General features: G+C 35.8%; 1 protein-coding gene across 1 annotated transcript in view; it reads left to right on the top strand.

The window, feature by feature from the left end:
- The first annotated feature begins 2,519 nt into the window (after window positions 1-2,519).
- MEP1A (meprin A, alpha (PABA peptide hydrolase)) overlaps window positions 2,520-20,698 on the top strand; it is a 40,646-nt gene continuing 22,467 nt past the window's right edge. Inside the window, exons 1-6 of the mRNA XM_011960281.1 lie at window positions 2,520-2,624; window positions 2,711-2,735; window positions 2,828-2,878; window positions 7,393-7,433; window positions 7,894-7,969; window positions 17,169-17,286. Of these exons, the coding sequence (XP_011815671.1) occupies window positions 2,556-2,624; window positions 2,711-2,735; window positions 2,828-2,878; window positions 7,393-7,433; window positions 7,894-7,969; window positions 17,169-17,286 (380 nt within the window). The 5' untranslated portion in view covers window positions 2,520-2,555. The remainder of the gene's footprint in view (window positions 2,625-2,710; window positions 2,736-2,827; window positions 2,879-7,392; window positions 7,434-7,893; window positions 7,970-17,168; window positions 17,287-20,698) is intronic.

Below are 20,698 nucleotides of genomic sequence, written 5' to 3'. Positions count from 1 at the left end.
CATCTGGCTGGAAGCAAGAGAAGGTAGAGAGAATTAAGCAGCTTCACTATCGCCTGTTTGAAATCCTAATACCTGAGGTTTAGTAGAGAGGTGTACCAAAGCAACAGCACTGCCTGTTTCTTTAGAAAATAACAAACTCCTGCTTCCTGGCTTCCAAGATTAACAAATATTCAATTTTACCATAATTGCTTCAGAATTTGAGAAAAATTAAACAACACATTTAAGAAATAAAAGTCCCATATGTTTTCTACCCTGATACTTAAAGCCAATTATTCTTATGATGTTGCCCAATTTTAAAATTTGATTATTGCCCAATTTTTAAATGGTATGGATTGTAGTTGCTCACTTAAGTCATTGCAGCTGTTGAGCAAATTTGGTTTTTTTTGTTTTGTTTCATTTAAAAAGGTAATATTAGTGGCTTGTAGTGGTTAGAGACAGTGGAAGATGGCCTTTTATCAGCTCACCATCAGTGGCTTAGGTAAAACAAAAATCAGCCATAGACCTCTTCTGCCCATCAGAAGCAGGCCCCCAGTTGACATGCCTCCTATTTTATAGCTCAAGAAGCTCTACTGTTCACCTTCTGAAAGTCTTTTGTGACAGGAAATGCTTTTTTGATAGCAAGACTAGCCCACCTGCCCAGTAGTAAGTCTGAGGTAGAGAGATGCAGGCTCTAGACCTTGAAGATTGATCTAATACCAAAGATTCTTATACCTGGTGCAAGCAAGAATAGGTGGGTGTGTGCATATATTTAGTGTTGTGCTGGGGCAGATGGAGCCCGCTGTGTACATCTCTTCCCAGCGCTGCATTCAGTGACATGATGTTGGTAGCTTGAAATTGACCATGGAAATCAACAAACACTACAAATAAAGGCTTGGTTTTGTTTGGTTGCTTGTTTGTTTTTACTTTTTTTAAAAGAGCCAATTGTTAATTTACCTGTGCATGACTGAATATATTCCATAATTTATCTTTTCTTTTAGTATAAACACATTTTCCCCATTCTTTACTATAACACAAAAAACCTTCAGTGAATATATTCTGTGGAATTTTATGCACATATGTGTGAGTTCCTTTAGCATATAGACCTAGGAGTGATGTTTCTATCCTATGAACTGTACACATTTCAACTTCATTAGACAGCATCAAATTGATGTCCTACTAGATTTCCTATTTTCTTACCTCCTTGTTGACACTTGATATTGTCAGTCTTCTTAATTTATGCCAATCTTAGCTTGAGGTGGGTATTTTACTGCTGTTTGAATTTATATATTTTCTGATTACTTATGAGGCTAAAAACCTTTTTACATGTATATTGGCCATCTGGGTTTTTTGTGAATTAGCTACTCATATTGTTTGTTCATTATTTCCTTAGATAATCTCTTTTCTTGTTATTGATTTGTAGAAATTCTTTACATATCCTGAATATTTATTCTTCTTCAATTATATGCACTATACGTATCGTCTCTCATCTGTGGCTTGTCTTTTAATCATGTTATGTTTTTGTCATGAAGAAGTTTAAATTTTGATATAGTCAAATATATTATTCTTTTCCTCTATAATTTCTATGTTTTTTTCATGTTCAAGCAATCTTTCTTGAAATCAAGGTTAAAAATAGGTTCCTATATTTTGTTTTTCAAAGTTTGTATTTTCATATTTACATTTTTAATCTATCTAGAATTTATTTTTGTGAATGGTGTCAGATGAACATTTAATGTTTTTCCTCATATGGAAATGCAATTATTCCAACATTATTATGAAAGAGACCAGGATTTCCCTCTTGACTGTTTGGTTCCTCTCATACACAAAAGCCCCACATGTGCTTGCATCTATTTGGATACTACCTATTCCAGGCTATAGATTCATTTTGTCTTTATTTTTGGAACTATTACACTCTAATTACTGTAACTTTACAAAAGTTCTTGATATTCTTTTAGGGTAATTCTTTTCTCTTTATTCATCCTTTTCAGAATTTTCTTATCTATTCCTCAAGGTTTACTCTTTCATGTGAAATGAACCATTTGTCAGCTTGACAAATTCCACTGAAAACCCTGTTAGGTTTTTTACTAGAATGAAAATGAATTTATAGATTAATATTGAAATAATCTATTAATATTTCATATATATGTATATCTATAGAAAGAGTCAGGTTTTTTTAATGTCCTTCAATAATTGCTTTGTAACAGTTCCATAAAATTTGAATTTATATTTTATTTGAATTAAATATTTAATAATAAATTTTTAAATTTTTTAAATTTTTATTGTTAAGAGGATCTTCTGTTATATTATATGAATGGCTATTGCTGCCCTATAGGAATGTTATTACTTCTTATATGCTCATTTCAGTATTAATTTTTCAAACTTTTCCCCAGTCTCTGAAGCTTAAGCATTTAAGGTAAACTTAGTGTCTGTCCTCGAAAGAGTCAATGCTGTTATCTTTGACTACCTTTTTTAGCACTACGGTACATATGGAAGGGTCAAAGTTTCTAATACAACCGTCAGGGTAAAGTCTAAAAGGTATTTATGACAAGGTGTCTGCTAAAATCAGCTCACTCGCAGCAATGGCTTGGACTAGATCCACATGCATTCTCTTTTTTACCTTGTTTTTTGCCCACATAGCAGCTGTATCGGTAAGTAGAGTCCTGCTTTTTGGATATTTAGAAATATTAATTCTAGTATACGTTATCCATTTTCTGTATATTTATTTTTTTTTCAGATTAAGTATCTTCCTAAAGAAAATGGTAAGAATTAGTTCAAATGCACAGAGAGTGTTTTTAAAGTTTTCTCGTTCAGCAAAGCTAACAATATTTTTTTTTTTCCTCACTTTTAACAGTACATGATGCAGACTTTGGTGAACAGAAGGATATTTCAGAAATCAATTTAGGTGAGCTCAATTTTTGCATTATTGAAGTATTGAAATTACTTAAAACCCAGTGATGGGATTACTGAAAAGCACTTTCCTTCATAATACTGTATTGTGATTCTTTGGGGGAAAGATATTTATTGATGCTTTGTGAGAAATTGCATTTTCTGAAAGATAAAAATGTGGAAAGAGAAGACAGTTAGACCAGACATTCTAGGAGAGCTAGGGAGTCCTCAATGGATCTAGATACATAACAACTTTCTCTTTATAAAAAATTTATTTTTCCAATTTGTATTTGGAAGAAAAGGAAAGCAAATAGATAATTATTCTGATTGTTAAAGAAAAATATAAGAATAAGCCTGTGGTTATATTTAGTGGGGAAACAAAACCCAACCCTTCCCCTGGCCATGATACTTTTATTTGTCCAGTCTTGTTGTGGAGTAAGTGCTGTTTTCATTTTCTGGGGGGAGGAGCAAGTGGCTTCTCATGGTTAGAGTGACCTGCTCAGGATCATAGGTAGCAGTGACGGGGCTCTCTTCCAGATCTTGCAGCCCGTACCTTAATAGCTCAGTGCTATCTGAAGACTACAAAATGAAAATACCTATACCTAAGGGTCAATTTTTCTGGCTTTCTCTCACTCACAGAGAAGCCAGTTAGTTGATATTTAATTGGAATAGCTGGAGAATGGCTGCATAGGCAGAGCAGAAATAGTTTAGGAAGGTAAATGGGTGAATGCATGAATGAGTGCCAAGACTTCACAGCCAGGCACTAAAATATCTCTTTTTAGAGTCAGCCATTGTATAAACAGTTCAGAGAATCTGATGTATTTTACAACAGGGCTGGGATTTGAATTTTTAGAGTTTTTCTAATCTCATCCTTATCTATCTAATAAAAATTAATTCTTTACCTCTTTGCCATTTTGTACTCTTCAGGCCCACCACCACCTCTGAACTTTGACCCCAGTGAAGAAATCTCATTACCATGTAATCTTTTTTTTAGGCCATTTCAACCAAGCCACCAGGATTGATTGGGTTAGCCATATGGCCAGATTCTAACACTGTAAATTGATGGTGAAAATCATATAGAGAAAATTGCCACCTTTCACCATCTTCTTTTTGCCTCACAAGGCTGACTTAACATTTATCCTCCATCCCAAGACCTGCTCCTCTCAGTCCTTTTCATTTCAGTAAATGTAACTCACTCCTTCTAGATTTTAAGCTCAGAATCTTAGAGTTGCCCCTAACTCTTGTCTTTCTGTCATACCTTATGCAAAATCTGTCAGCAGATGCTATTAGATCTACTTGATCCTTCCTTCCTCCCTCCCTCCCTCCCTCCCTCCCTCCCTTCCTTCCTTTCTTCCCTTCCCTTCCCTTCCCTTCCCTTCCCTTCCCTTCCCTTCTCTTCTCTTCTCTTTTTTCTTTCTTTTTTCCCAAGATATGGAGTCTTGCTCTGTTACCTAGGCTGGAGTGCAGTGGCGCAATCTCGGCGCACTGCAACCTCCGCCTCCTGGGTTCAAGGCATTCTCCTGCCTCAGCCTCCCAAGCAGCTGGGATTACAGGTGTCCACCACCACGCAAGGCTAGTTTTTGTATTTTTAGTAGAGACAGGGTTTCTCCATGTTGGTCAGGCTGGTCTTGAATTCATGACCTTGTGATCCGCCCACCTCATCCTCCCAAAGTGCTGGAATTACAGGCATGAGCCACCGGCATGCCCGGCCTAGATCTACTTTCAAATCATACCACAGTTGAGACTTTTCAGCACTTTTACTGTCCCCATCTTGGTCAGCCACCTCATATCCGACCTGGTCCTTTGAGGGGCCTCATAACTGTGCTTCCTTTTCTGCCTTTGCTCCCTGCAGACTATTCTGCACAACATAGAACTCTTCCTTTAATATCCTTCAGATCATGTCATTTCTCTGCTCCAACCTTCTAATGACTTCTCCTCCAACACAAAGTAAAGGCCTTAGAGCCTTGATTCCCAAAGTGTGTTCCACAGGCCAAAGTGACTTGTGTCACTCAAGAGCTTTCTCTTGGAAATGCCGCATTTGAGGATCCACCCCAGACCTACCAAATTAGCATCTCTCATTTGACAGACCCAAGTGGTTTCTATGCACATTAGAGTGTGAGTCGATCTGCTGAAACAGGATTTGTGACTACTCTTCCTCTTCCCACTTGAGCTCTCCAGCCACCCTGACTGCACAGCTACTCCTCTAAGGAAGTGATTTTCAATGTGCTGTCCCCCAGCCAGCAGCATCAGTAAACTTCCTAGGAATGAACATTCTTAGGCCTCGCCCCAGACTTAATGAACCAGAAATCCAAGGGTGGGGGCTCATCAACCTGTGTTGACCAAGCCTTCCAGGGGACTCTGATGCTCGAGTTTAGGACCACTGCCCCAAGACATCAAGGCTTTCCTGCCACAGGACCTTTCTATCTGATGTTGCCTTTACCTCCACCACACTTCCTTCATTCCCTTACTCTATCATATTTCTGCTAAAATGCCACCACCTCTGGGGGGCCCTCCCTGACCACTCTTTAATAAAATAGCAAACCTATCTCACCCCAGCACTCTTTCCCACCTTACCTTTCGTTTGTTTCTTTTTTATTGTACTTTTCACCATTTGTCATATTTTACAGTTATTTGTTTATTTGTATGTCTCCCTCTTCCCCCAATCAAGAGTGTCATCTCCTTAAGGACTTTGTTTTATTCTCTGCTATGTCCTAGCATCTAGAAAAATGCTTCAGACACATTAGGCATTTAACAAGTGCGCACCACATGAACAAATTGGGTAATGAATAGATTGAGGCTTGCTTTCACTGGATGTGCACTTCTTTGGGAAGTTCTCCCTGCCCCCCATGACCCCATCCATTCTCACTGACCACTGGGGCCAAAATCTGAGTGGGCTCATTCACTTCACTCTGGAAGAGCTCCCTCAATTCCATTATAATCCAGGCCAGGTGTCAGGAAATACAGATTTTTGCTCAGGACAAACAAATAGTAGAACTATTCTCAATGAAAGAATAGATGGACCAGAACAAAGTCCTTTTATTTAAAAGATTATTCAAATCTGGGTCCTACTGACAGTGGTACAGTGATGTCATTACTGTTTGTGGTTGTTTAATTGCACTGCTAGCATAGGAATAGGTCAGGGCTAAGGAGGTTAAGCAATCCAGCAAATGTGTGCATGAGGAAGGGAGTGATGCTGGGATAGCTCTAGTTAGTCACTGGCAAATGAAATCATGATGCCTGCTAATACCTAACACCTCCTTGGTGTCCTATGCATAAATGGAGCTGCTTCCTGAATGAGCCATTGGCTTTGCCAAATGGGGCCTCTGTTGGCTCGTGAGACTGTGGTAATTAATCTCTGCTTTGGTTTCCCGGCCTGTAAATCAGGGCTGTCCTCAGAATGAAGTACAATCCAGTGATTCTGTCTGAAGTTGTTGCATTTTACAGAAAATGTTGCTTGTCACATGAGAGTTATGATAAGTGATACTCTTTTAATGCTTGAGAAATTTTCCCACAAAGATCTTCACTTTTAAGAATCTTGCTTACTGAAACAGGATGAGGCCAGGATTAAGCAATACCAGCAGTGGGAGAGTGTATTCTGCTAAGCACCTGAGAACAGATGTTTGGAGGTATGGTTTTGAATGGATCTGTCCACAATCCTCTGGTCTTCCTTATGACGTGGGCAGCACCTTGAGCTTGGTTTTGGAGGGTATCATCGTTTTTTCATGGGAAAGAGCAGAATACATTCATTTACCCTGGGACAAGAGGCAGAATGGTACAGGGGCAGAAAGAGCCCTGAATGGGAAGGCAGGAATTTCGATGCTCACTTGGCCCCTGGATTACATAGTACATCACTTCATGTCGCTGGACTCTATTTTTTTCTCCATTTCTCTCAATATTTTTCTTTTCGTTTTTGAGATGGAGTCTGGCTCTGTCATCCAGGCTGGAGTGCAGTGGTGCGATCAGGCTCACTGCAACCTCCACCTCCTGGGTTTGAGCAATTCTCCTGCCTTAGCGTCCTCAGTAGCTGGGACTACAGGTGTGCACCACCAAGCTCAGCTAATTTTTGTACTTTTAGTAGAGAAAGGGTTTCACCACATTGGCCAGGCTGGTCTCAAACTCCTGACTTCGGGTGATCCGCCCACCTCGGCCTCCCAAAGTGCTGGGATTACAGGCGTGAGCCACCACCCCCAGCCATTCTCTCAATAGTTTTCATCCTCCTTATCAGTGCTGCCTCAAATCCCTTTTTTATAGTCAGTGATCAATAAAATCCCTTCTAACTTATCTCTTACTTTTAAGATTCTTAGACAAGATTTATTGTTCCAAAATTGAAAACAGAGGCTATGACAATATGTGATACTCATTGGCCATTCATATTTGCTCAACTGGAATTTTTGCATTGTTTCAAAAAGTTTTGCCACATAAAGACTAATATTCAAAGATTTATAATGGCAAAGATTAATTTTATTATGAAAGATGCCTTTTAATAATGTTCGCTCAAATATTGTTTTTTTAAAAAAATTCCATTTCCAGCTGCAGGCTTGGACCTCTTTCAAGGGGACATCCTCTTGCAGGTAAGTATCTGTCAAAGATGCAGTAAGTTCCTCAGGACAGACAGTACCATTGGGTGTCAGTCTCTGCTCTGTGGCCAGCCCTGCGATGGGCACTGTGAAGGAGATAAGAGAAATCTCATCTATAATCTGTTCCAGTGAGGAGTTCCACTATAACTGGTAAGGACAAAAACAGAGGGAAAATAAGTAAACAGCACAAAAGAGTCTAAAATAATTAAATGGTTTATCTATTCAATTTTCCTGGGATTGCAGGCCCCCTTTGTTTTGTTCTTAATCATTTCTCTGATTTTTCCAAATTATCTCTCAAGGGACTTCTATTGCTTTCATAATCAGAAGAGAAATTGCCACTAAACTGTTTGAATTGTGTGATGGACTGTTTGCTGTGTGAGAGTTTATTGAAGGAGGAGGTCAAGGTGACCTTGAGGACTAGGCTTCCCACTCACCTTTACCTTTGTTTTCACAGAACTCCAGAAATGGCCTGAGAGACCCAAACACCAGGTGGAAATTCCCCATTCCTTACATCTTGGCTGATAATTTGGGTAATATTAATTGCTCTTAATTAGAAGTTTTTGGTTTAACTCTCTCTCCCCTCTCAGCCTGCTCATGGGCTTCACATTGGGAGTAACCACCAGGGTCTAAGAGGGTTTTCAAGTCCTGACGAATCTTTATCTCATGGGGAAAAAGACATGACATTACATCAAAATCAGTGCTGCTTAACCAGTCTGAGATACACAGTATCCAAGAATAACTTTTAAAATGCAACACACATTAAAGTATTAGTATAACCAGGAGCAAAATGAAAGAGCAAAAACCCAATGAAATATAGTTTGCATCAGAGCAAGGCAAAGTTTGCACTTTGTTTAGGTGAATCTAAATGTAGTGTGAGGATACTATTTTCAGCATATTGATTTCTTCTCTTTTTGTTACAAGAGAAACATGCCACACTTTGAGAAATAGAAAAGTCCATATTTCATATGTTCACAATCCTTTTTTCTTGATGTTATTAATGTCTACTCTTTTCTCTCTTGAGAAAAAGATCTGAATATGGTACATTTTACTCATTGTTAGAAATAATGACTAGTAGAATCACTTCTCTGCCTTTTAGCTAAGATTGTGTATAGAACTAACAGCCGGTAGAAATAAATAAATATTAGAAGCCCCATGTAGGCACCCTCAAGCAGTTGACTGACAGCTGAGCAGCCATGATGACTCAATGCCTACAAGGCCCCACCTGCTTAGACAGATGGACAAGATTAGAGTGAAGAGGGAAACCCAGGACAAGGTTGCTTCATCTTGTTGGGCTGCTAGGCTGCTTATAGTCTCAGCAGGTGTAGATTATGTTTCAATATTTTCCATCCTCTTTATCAGTGCTGCCTCGAATCCCTTTTTATGGAGAACAGCTAGATATAAACAAATGTTGTTGTTCTGAACTAATTCTTGGAAAATTGAGTTATTTTCTCCAGTGTTTGCCTTGCAAATTCATGGAACACCAATAATTAATGGAACATGATTTAAGAAACACCAACTTTAAAAGGGGTTCTTTCCCATTACAGGTTCTTTTATCCTGGTTGTCACATCTCTGCCACCTTATTATGTGCCAGGCACTGTGCCTTCATCTAATATTTTATGTAACCTTCACCATTGCCTCTGTGAAGTGTAAGGCAGTGCTTCTTAGACTTTAATGTGCATAGGATTCATATGAGGAGCTTGTTAACCTACAGAGTAGGTCAGAGTTGGTGCGTGAGATGTTGCATGTCCAATGGTCCTCCAGTGATGCTGATGCTCTTGGTCCCCATGCAGACCACAGCTTAAGTGGTATGGTCTCTCTAGCTGCAAGGTAGGTAAGAAATTATATTTGAGAGTGATTTGAGACAAGTGATCTGACATAAGATAAAGGTAGTAAGGATACAGTAGTATCTCTCAAGCAACACCATGTGAAGGTCACCTTTAGTGTTAAAGTTCAGATGCCCAGACCCAGACCACTGTGAAATCAAACTTTCTAACTAGAGTTCAATATTTGCATAGAATTGTTTTATTCAAGTTAAATTTACATAGAGTGAAATACACAAATCAGTATATAAGGCTTTTGACAAACACATATGCCTATAAAATGTACACTTCCCTCATTCCATAAAGTTCCTTTCTAGGCAGTTCCCATTCCCACTCCCTAAGAGACAACCACCATTCTGATTTTTCCCCATGGATTAGTTTTTCTGGATTTACAGTTGATTTACAGATAAATGAGCTCATATACCATAACATTTATTTTATAAATACTGTGTGTCCGGCTTCTTTGACTTTTTACAGTTCTTCCATATTGTTGTGGATCAACAGTTAAATCTTTTTTTTTTAACTACTCAGTAATATTTCTTTACATTAATATACTGTAAATCATTGTCCACTTTTCTGTTGGGGCTACTATGAAGAAAACTGTTGTGATAATTCTTGTACAAGTTTATGTGAATACATTTTTTATTTATCTTTGGTAAATGCCTAGGAATATAATTGCTTGGTCACATGGATGACTGTGTAAGAAAACACCAAACTGTTTTCCAAAGTGGCTGTGCCATTGCACACTTCTCCTGAAAATATATGAGTGTTTCATTTGCTCCACATCTTCACTAACATTGATAGCATTAATCTTTGTAATTATAGCCATTTTAGTAGTTGTAAAATGGTATCTCCCTATGATTTTAATTTGCATTTCCCTAATGATTAGTGATATTTAGCACATTTCAGTATGCCACTGGCTGTTTTTGTATCTTCTTTTATGAAGGTCTGTCCAACTCCTTCATGAGTTTTAAAAATTATATTGTTTGTCTTTTTATTATTTGTAGGATTTTATATATTATGGCTAAAGCCCTTTGTCAGATAGATGTATTATAAATATTTTCTGTTAGTCTGTTACTTACCTATTTGTTTTTGTTTTTCAAGCAGTGAATTTTGAAATGCAAAAGCTTTAAATGCTGATAAAGTGTGATTTATCAATTTTTTAACTTATAGTTTGCGTTTTTACATTCTAAGAAATCTGTGCTTAAACCAAGTCGCAAAGATATATTCCAATATTTTTTGAAGTTGTGTGGTTTCAATTTTTGTCTATAACTGATTGCAAACTAATTTTATGTACAACAAGATGAAGAGCTTGAGATTGGTTGATTGGTATTTATTAGCCCAGTTGTTCTAGCAACATTTGCTGTAAAACTTTGCTTTTCTCATTGAGTACTCTTTGCAAGAGTCTTGTTTGCCAAGTTTTCCAAGACTCCTTATCTCTTGATCTGGTATCTCTATTTTCTTCTCTTATTCTACTTGTCCATCATCATGTCAAAAATCACTGTGTTGATTGCTCTAGCTTTACAGTTAACCTTGAATTGAGTGCTCCAGCTTTGCTCTCCAATTTCAAGACAGTTTAGCCTACTCCAGATCTTTTGCGTTTTCATGTATATTTTATAATCAGTTTCTCTAAAAAGCCTGCTGGGATTTTGATAGGAATGTGTTGATTCTGTACATAAATTTGTAGAAAACTAATATCTTAAAAATATTGAGTCCTATAATCCATAAACATGGTACATCTATCCATTTATTTTAGTCTTCTTTAATTTCTCTAATCCACGCTTCATAAATTTCAGTGTAGAGATCTTGCGTGTCTTTGGTAAATTCGTATCTAAGCATTTTATATTTTTGATGCTATTAAAATGAAATTTAAAAATTTTTTTACCACTTAATGTTTTCTGCTAATACATAAAAATACAATGGAGTTTTATATATTGATTTTGTATCCTGTTACCTTGCTAAATTTACTCATTAACTTTAATTGTTGATTTGTAGATTTTTTTTAGGACTTTTAATAAAAATTCTTCTTGCCTATCAGTATAGACAGTGTTACTGGTTCCTTTCCAATTTTTACACCATGTATTGCTTTTTCTTGTCTTACTGTTCTGGCTAGGACCTTCATTACCATGTTGAATAGAAGTGGTAAGAGTGGACATCTTTGCCTCATTGGCTTGTTTTAGTGGTAGTATTCAATACTTCATTCATGTGGGACATGAATGTTTTCCACAGATGCCCTTTGTCAGATGGCATATTTTCATCATGAATAGTTGTTACAGTGTATCAAATGCTTTTCCTGCAACAATTTAGATAACTATACTTTTTATTCCTTATCGTGTAATATGGTAAATAACATCAAATTTGAATGCTAAACCAACTTTGCATTTCTCAGATGAGCTCTACTTGGTTATGATGTATTACCCTTTTCATATTTTGCTGGATCCCATTTGGTAATATTTTGTTATAGATTTTTGTGTTTATATTCATAAAAAGTATAGGTTTCTAATTTACTTTTTTGTAATATCTTTATTAGGCTTTAGTAATAAAGCTATGTAGATCTCAAAACCATCTTGAAAATGTTTCCTCTTCTTTTATCTTTTGAATAAGTTTGTGTATGATTAAAATTTTTTCTTTCTCAAATGTTGGTAAAATTCACCACTAAAATAACCAAGTAATGGATTTTTTTTTGTGGGATAGTATTTTTATAATGAATTCAATTTATGTAATAATTACACAATTTTTCTTATTTTCTATTATGCTGCTTTTATTAAATTGTATTTTTCAGTAATAAAAAATTAAGATTACCTTAATAGATGCAGAAAAAGCATTTGACAAAATTTGATAACTATTTCAACTAAGTTGTCAAAATATTGGCATAATATCTCATTATCTTTATAATGTCTGTAGAATCTTTAGTAATATTCCTATTTCATTCTTGATATTGGCAATTTGTGTGTTTCCTCTTTTTCTCTTGACATGTCCTGCTAGGGGCTTATTGATTTTATTAATATTTTTACAGAATCAACTTTTGATTTGTTAATTTTCTCTTGCTTCCCTGCTTTCTATTTAGTTGCTCTCTGTTAACTTTATTATTTCCTTTCTCCTACTTATTTCAGGTTTAATTTGCTCTTTTCTATGTTCTTAAGATGAAAATTCATATCACTTATTTTAAATCTTCATTTTTTCTGATGTAATATATTCTACGACATGGCTACTAACGCTATAAATTTTATTTAAAGCACTGCTTTACTGCTTTCTTCAAATTTTGATACGGTGTATGCTTATTAAAGTTTAGTGTATTAATGGATACTTCATAATTTATCTTGTGAATATTTTCATTCATGGATGGGATAAAAGTGTGTTTAAATTTTTAAAAATATTGTCCTTATCCTTACTACTATGCAAGCATTTTACAATATTATAATTCCATTTATACCCCTGCCCTTTATTGTTTAGTATTTTCCATCTTATGCTTCATGAGTCTCACATTATAGTGTTAGGATTTTTGATTTAAACAGTTGTCTTTTAAAGTAATTAATGAAAAACAAGACAGTCTTTATATTTACTTTTATATTTGCAATTTCTGGTGCTCTTCATTGCTCCTGTAAATTTGAATTTTTATCTAGTATCATTTCTCTTCAGTTTGAAGAACTTCCTTTAGCATTTCTTATAAAGCAGATCTGTTGATGACAAATTCTGGTTTTTATTTTACCTGAAAATGATCTTTATTTTGCCTCCATTTTGAGAATATTTTAACTGGAAATAGAATTTGGGTTTAGAGTAGTGTTAAAATTATTATTTTAACATTTTTCAGTTTTAATGCAATGTCTTTTTGTTTTCCAACATTTGATTATAAAAACTTTTAAATAATCAAAAAGTTAAAAGCATTGTGCAGCGAACACTCACATACGCACAACCTAGATTACAATTAACAGTTTTATTTGCTTTATCTCATCTATCCATCCTAATATCACTGTATGAATCCACTGTATTTTTGATGCATTTCAAAGTTGCTTTCAGACACTAGTAAACTTTACCCCAGTCACTTCAGTATGCATGTAATTAACTACAGTTCAATATTTGTGTATAGTTCCCTTTAACATAAAATATATATGTGGTAAAATGCATGGGCCTTAGATGTACAATTCAATGAGTTCTTAAAGAGATATGCACCTATGTAATCCACATTCCTATCAAGAGATGGAACATGTTTATAATATATATACCTCTGAAACCTAACTTCCTATGAAGAGATGAAACATTTTTATCATTCCAGAAAATTCTTTTATGGCCCTTCCAAGTCATTCTCACTTTTCCAGAAAAAAAAGCGCCACTGTTCTATTTTTTCTTTTTTCTTCATATGTGAATTTAACCTCTTCTAGAATTTCATATAAATGGAATCATATGTTATATACTCTTGATTAAGGCTTCTTTTTACTCAGTAAAGTGTTATTGGGATGCATCAATGTTACTGTGTTTATCAGTAATTTGTTCTTTTTTTGTTACTGAGTGTCATTTCATTGAATTGAGTATGTCACAGCCTGTTTTACCATTCTCTTGGATTGAATCTATGTTTTGGCTATTATGAATAAAGGTATTATGAACAGTCTTGCACATATTCTTTTTTAAAATATATTTTCATATCTCTGGTGTAAATACTTTAAGAATAAAATTGCTGGGTTATAGTATAGGTGTAGGTTTAGTGTTAGACCTCGTTCAATGTGCTGGTACCATTTTACACAACCACAAACAATGTATGCGAGTTTCATTTACACCATGTCTTTGCTAACATCTGGTGTTGTCAATTTTTTAAATTTTAGCCATTCTTTTGGGCATGTAGTGCTATTTTATTAATTTATTGATTTTTATTTCCCTGATGACTAGCAATGTTGATCTTCTTTAAAGTTAGTTATTGGTCATTTGTATATCTTCCCTTGTAAAATATCTTCTCTGTTAACCCATTTAAAAAATTGGGTTATTTGTTATTTAGTATTGAGTTGTAAGTGTTCTTTATATATTTTGGATATGTCTTTTGTCAGATATATATTTTGCAAATATTTTGCTCCAGATACACTGTTTCTTTTCTCCAGTGTCTGATAAGAAATCATCCATCTTTCATATTGTTGTTCTCCTGTATGTAATGTCTTTTTTCTTTAGTTCCTTTCATATGTCCTCTTTATTTTTGTTTTTATAATGGTTTGATTATGATATACGTATGTTGATTTTCTTTTTATTCATCCTGCTTGGGCTCACCAAGTTTCTTATATTTTTAGGTGATTTTTAAATAATCAAATCTGAAAAATATTAAGCCGTTATTTGCTCAGATATTTTTCTGTGCGTCGCCTATCCATCAGAGACTCTAACTGCACATATCTTAGACTGGGTGGTATTTTTTGCATTGGTCACTAAAGCTCTATTCATTTCTCTGAACATTTTTCTCTCTGTCTCTTTTATCGTCGCCAGTCAACTTTTAAAATTATCCAGTGAATTTTTTATTTTGGATATAATACTGATAGAATTTTCACTGGGTTCTTTTATATAATTCCCATTTGTCTGCTAAGATTATTTGCATATTCATCTTTTTTTTCCATTAAATTCTTTAACAAGTATATAATAGAGATTTAAAGTGTTTGTCTGCTAATTCTAACATTTTAGTCATCTTGGGGTCTGTTTCTCTTTCTAGTTACTGCTTTTAATATTATCTATGGATAACAGTTTCCTGTTCCTTCACAGGTCTCATAATTTTTGATTATATATTAGGCATTATATTACATTGTAGTGATTATACATATTCTCATTCTTCTCTGAATTGTGTTAATTTTTGTTAGAGCAGTTAAATTACTGCATGATCATCTGGAATTTGTGGAGGCTTTGTGTGGTTTGTCCTTGGTTCAAGGCAAATCTCTTAGTGCTGGAACACAGTCTTGACTGTTAAGTCACAGTCCCTCTGGGGTTTCAACGGAATGCCTGAGTTTCCCCAGCCCCTGTAACTTTGCATGACTCAAACTCCAGATTGTCCCTCCACTGCAGTGGGCAACAACTGATGTATCTGTTCAGGTTGCTCAGTCTTCCAATGGCTCCTTCCCATTAAGGGCCTTGGAGCCTTCTCCCATTTATGCAAAGTTCATGAGTTAGACAAGGATTGAAGGGGCACTTATCCACAAACTTTGGGATGAATCTCCTCCTTGTCAACCATGACTTTCCTTTCCAGGACTTCCTCCCTTGATTTTCAGACACTCAGGTTAAAACTCAGCCCCAAACCTGTCCCTGTGGTATGTTAAGAAAATACAACTGCAGATTTATACCTGAGTTCTCTTTTTCTCACACTGAAGAAATTAAGACTTGCCCTTATGCAAAAAGCTGTATAAATGTGAATCTTACCTGGTGAAATTTTCCTTTTTTTAAGAAAAAGTTCTCCATTTTCCACCTGCTTTAGCTATTTTCCAGCATATTTAAAGAGTTTATTTTCTTATTTTTTCAAATTTACAACTGTTATCTGTGGGAGGATTAATTAGATTCAAGCTCCTTGACCATTATGAGCACCAGAGATTCTCTCAAAGGATTCTTAAACTGAATCTAGGTAGCCTTCTAATGCTTATCTTCTAATACACACAGCCATTGGTATCTGAAATTAACTCTTCTCAAAAGAAAAAATAAAACAGAATAAATAAAGTTAACTCTTCTCATATTATTTGATCCAGGGTTAAAAGAAGAATAGGCAAAAGTGCATGAAAATCTCCCAGCAGATGTAATGAATGCTCTTGTTGTTGTTATCTGTGTTGTTTCCACAATTAGTTTATTGACTATTCCCATGACTATTTCTTTAATGATCTTGATATGATATTATGACATGCAGGCTATGGAAGCTCCAACTTGATAGTTTATCTAATGAAATAAAGGCTAGAAAAATATAATGTAATTTCCTGGCCAATAATTATAAACTCTTTGAGAGAAAGCACTAAATCAAATGTGCAAGAAATATAATTTAATTTTATATAGCTTGGCTTAACTTTTAACTTAGATTCTAGCCTTCAGTAAGTTGATGGGAGGGGAAAATATACACAAAGTAAAACATAATCTCAGTTCCTCTGGAGTATCTTTCTTCTCTACCCCATCTTTGTCTTACAATGCCAAAGTGCATGCATGCTAGGTGAAATGAAAGGCATTTGATCTTTGGTCATTTGCCCCCACAGGTTACTAGTCAGCATCTATTTTTCCTGCCACTTCAAGTCCACTAGTCTTCTGCTGCTTGGGTACTGAGCTTGGGTTACAGAAATCTTTTCTAAGGCTGTGTGCAGTACTAGCTGTCTGGTCTTGCCATCTCCTAGGCATCTTTCTGGGAATCAGGGTAAAATACCGTATGTGCTTCTTATGCTCTCAGAACCCACAAACCTCTCTAAGCTCTGCTTTCCTCCTCCAGAAAGAGAGAACATCTTTTTAGATTGGGGTAAGGAACACTATCTCACTGCCTTTCTCTAAGGTACTTTATCTATGTCTACTAAAGCCAGAGCTACTCACAAGCCACTTTTGTTTTCTGCTCTGCTATGTGACTCTCCTGAGGCAATGCACTCTAAATCTCTGCTTCAGTGGGGGAAAGGGAAAGGGAGAAAGTGTTGAAGTTATTTTATTATTTTATTTAGCCATATACACATATGAGTATTCTTATTTTGTAGACACATTTGCATTGTGCATTCAAGGTATGCACTTAATGTTTATGTCCACAACTAAGTTTGCAGATGTCCATAACCAATTTTGCAGTTTTAGTTACCAGGAAATCTATTTATTAACAAAAAATCTATCATACACCTCTGTGGATTTCATGTGGTAGCATGTTTTTCTCTAAACTATAAGTTATAGATATTATCCAAGGTTTAAACTAATGCTCATTGATATTTTCACTGATGTCTGCAGGGCTGAATGCTAAAGGAGCCATTCTGTATGCCTTTGAGATGTTCCGCCTCAAGTCCTGTGTAGATTTCAAGCCCTATGAAGGAGAGAGCTCATATATCATATTTCAACAGTTTAACGGGTTGGTATGAAATTTTACAGAGTGAAAATCATGCATACTTTGGTTTCTAAAAAGCGACACATCTCTTTCAAATGTGAAAAGAAGAAATTGGAAAGAAACTAAATGGAAAATCAAATTGTTCACTGTGAATTTTTAAATTATATAACATTTTTAGCATACTCTGTACAGAATGAATTATTTGGATATGTCTTGGCTTCAGGGAAATCTATTTCAATACTATTTTTAGGTTTAGGTCATGTTTTAAATTAGAGTACTTTTTTAAAAGTCAGCTTTATTGAAGTATAAACTTGACCCTTTAAAGAGTACTGTTCTAAGTTGTAGTACTTTGTTGCTAGACTTTGAACAGTTGTAGATATAAATTTGCTCTTTATAGTTATTTATTTCTAAGAAGAACTAAATGATGTATCAAGGAAGAAGCCGTTTTTCTTCAATGGTGTTTATGTCAACCAATAGATTGGGAAGAAAAGCCACTATCTGTTGTGATGCTGTATTATTGTGTCTTCAGCTCCACTTGGGGATATTTCCTCACTCCTTCACAATGCAGTTTCCATTGCTGCCTCCAGGCTTTGCCTGCAGCAGTTGTCTGGTTCTGGCCATGTGTGATTTATTTATTTATTTTTGGTGACATGAATATGTTCTTTAGCAGTGATTTCTGAGATTTGGTGCACCCATCACCCAAGAACTGTACCCGAAGTGTAGTCTTTTATCCCTTGCCACACCCCATCCTTTCCCCTGAGTCCCCAAAGTCCATGTACCATTCTTTTGCCTTTGCGTCCTTATAACTTAGCTCCCACATATGAGTGAGAACATACAATGTTTGTTTCTTCCATTCCTGAGTTACTTCACTTAGAATAATGGTCTCCAACTCCATCCATTTATATATATATATATATATATATATATATATACACACATATACATACACACACACACACACATATATATATGATGGGCATTTGAGCTGGTTCCATATTTTTTCGGTTGCAAATTGTGCTGCTATGAACATTTGTGTGCAAGCATCTTTTTCGTATAATGACTTCTTTTTCTCTGGGTGGATAAATACCTAGTAGTGGGGTTGCTGGATCAAATAGTAGATCTACTTTTAGTTCTTTTAGGAACCTCCACACTGTTTTCCATAGTCATTGTACTAGTTTACATTCCCATCCACAGTGTAAAAGTGTTCCCTTTTCATGCATCCACACTAGTGTATATATTTTTTTATTTTTAACTATGGCCATTCTTATAGGCGTGAGGTGGTATCACACTGTAGTTTTGATTTTCATTTCCCTGATAATTAGTAATGTTGAACATTTTTTCATATGTCTGTTGGCCTTTTATATATCTTCTTTTGAAATTGTCTATTCATGTTCTTAGCCCACTTTTTGATGGGATTGTTTGTTTGTATTTTTCTTGCTAATTTGTTTGGGTTCTTTATAGATTCTAGATATTAGTCCTTTGTTGAACATATACATTGTGAAGATTTTTCTCCCACTCTGTGGGTTGTCTATTAACTCTGCTGATTATTCCTTTTGCCATGCAGAAACTTTTGAGTTTATTTAAGTCCCATTTATTTATCTTTGTTTTTGTTGCATTTGCTTTTAGCTTCTTAGTCATGAAGTCTTTGCCTAAGCCAATGTCTAGAAGTGTTTTTCTGATTTTACCTTCTAGAATCTTTATGGGTTCAGGTCTTAGATTTAAACCTTTGATCCATCTTGAATTGATTTCTATGTAGGGTGAGAGAAGAGGATCTAGTTTCATTCTTCTACGTGTGGCTTGCCAACTATCCCAGCACCGTTTGTTGAATAGGATGTCGTTCCCCCACTTTATGTTTTTGTTTGCTTTGTTGAAGATCAGTTGGCTGCAAGTATTGGAGTTTATTTCTGTGTTCTCTATTCTGTTCCATTGGTCTATGTGTCTATTTTTATATCAGTACTTTCCTGTTTTCATGACTATGGCCTTATAGTATAGTTTGAAGTTGGGTAATGTGATGACTCCAGATTTGTTCTTTTTGCTTAGTCTTAAGTTGGCTATGTGGGTTCTTTTTTGGTTCCATATGAATTTTAGGACTGTTTTTCTAGATCTGTGAAGAATGATGGTGGTATTTTGAAGGGAATTGTATTGAATTTGTAGATTGCTTTTGGCAATTGTGGTCATTTTCACAATATTGATTCTACTCATCCATGAGCATGGGATAGCTTTCCATTTGTTTGTGTCATCTATTATTTATTTCACCAGTGTTTTGTAGTTTTCCTCGTACAGGTCTTTCAGTCTTTGGTTAAGTATACTCCTAAGTATTTTATTTTATGTTTTGCAGCTGTTGTGAAAGGGGTTGAGTTCTTGATTTGATTCTCAGCTTGGTCACTGTCAGTGTTTAGCAGAGCTACTGATTTGTGTAAATTAATTTTGTATCCTGAAATTTTACTGAATTTATTTAGCAGTTCTAGGAGCTTTTTGGATGAGACTTTAGGGTTTTTTAGGTATACAATCTTATCATCAGCAAACAGTGATAATTTGACTTCCTATTTACTGATTTGGATGCCCTTTATTTCTTTCTCTTGTCTGATTGCTTTGGCTAAGACTTCCAGTAGTATGTTGAATAGAAGTAGTGACAGAGGGCATCTTTGTCTTGTTCCAGTTCTCAGAGGAAATGCTTTCAACATTTTGTCATTCACCATAAAGTTGACTGTGGGTTTGTTGTAGATGACTTTTATTACCTTAAGGTAGTCCCTTCTCTGCCAATTTTGCTGAAGGTTTTAATCATATAGGGATGGTGGACTTTGTCAAATGCTTTTTCTGCATCTATTGAGATGATCATGTGAATTTTGTTTTTAATTCTCTTTATGTGGTGTATCACATTTATTGACTTGTGTATGTGAAACCATCCCTGCATCCCTGGTATGAAACTCACTTGATCATGTTGAATTATCTTTTTGACATGCTGTTTGATTCAGTTCACCGGTACATTGTTGAGGATTTTTGCATGTATGAACATATTAGGGGATACCAAGGGATATTGGTCTGTAGTTTTCTTTGTTTGTTGTAGGGGATGGGGGTGTGGTTCCCAGTCTAGTGGAGTTATATTCCAGGAGGGATTATGGCTGCCTCTGCTGAGTTATACAGCTTGCCAAGGAAGTGGGGAAAAGCCTGCAGTCACAGGTCTCACCCTGCTCCTATACAGCCCACAGCCCTAAAGGCTGGGCTTATTCGCACCATGCCCCTTCAACAGCACTGAGTCCATTTCCAGGCAGCTGGTGACCAGGGCTGAGAACTTGTCCCAGACCACGAGCCTCCCCGTTGAGAAAGCAAGCAGACTCACAGGTTTTCAGCATCTCAGGGAGCATGCAGTTACTCACAGGTTTTCAGCATCTCAGGGAGCATGCAGTTACTCACAGGTTTTCGGCATCTCAGGGAG

The sequence above is a fragment of the Colobus angolensis genome, unplaced genomic scaffold (genome assembly GCF_000951035.1).
Source record: "Colobus angolensis palliatus isolate OR3802 unplaced genomic scaffold, Cang.pa_1.0 Scaffold51, whole genome shotgun sequence".
Classification (NCBI taxonomy): domain Eukaryota; kingdom Metazoa; phylum Chordata; class Mammalia; order Primates; family Cercopithecidae; genus Colobus; species Colobus angolensis.
Note: the sequence above shows the minus strand (reverse complement) of the source record. Positions and strands in the feature narration are given on the sequence as shown.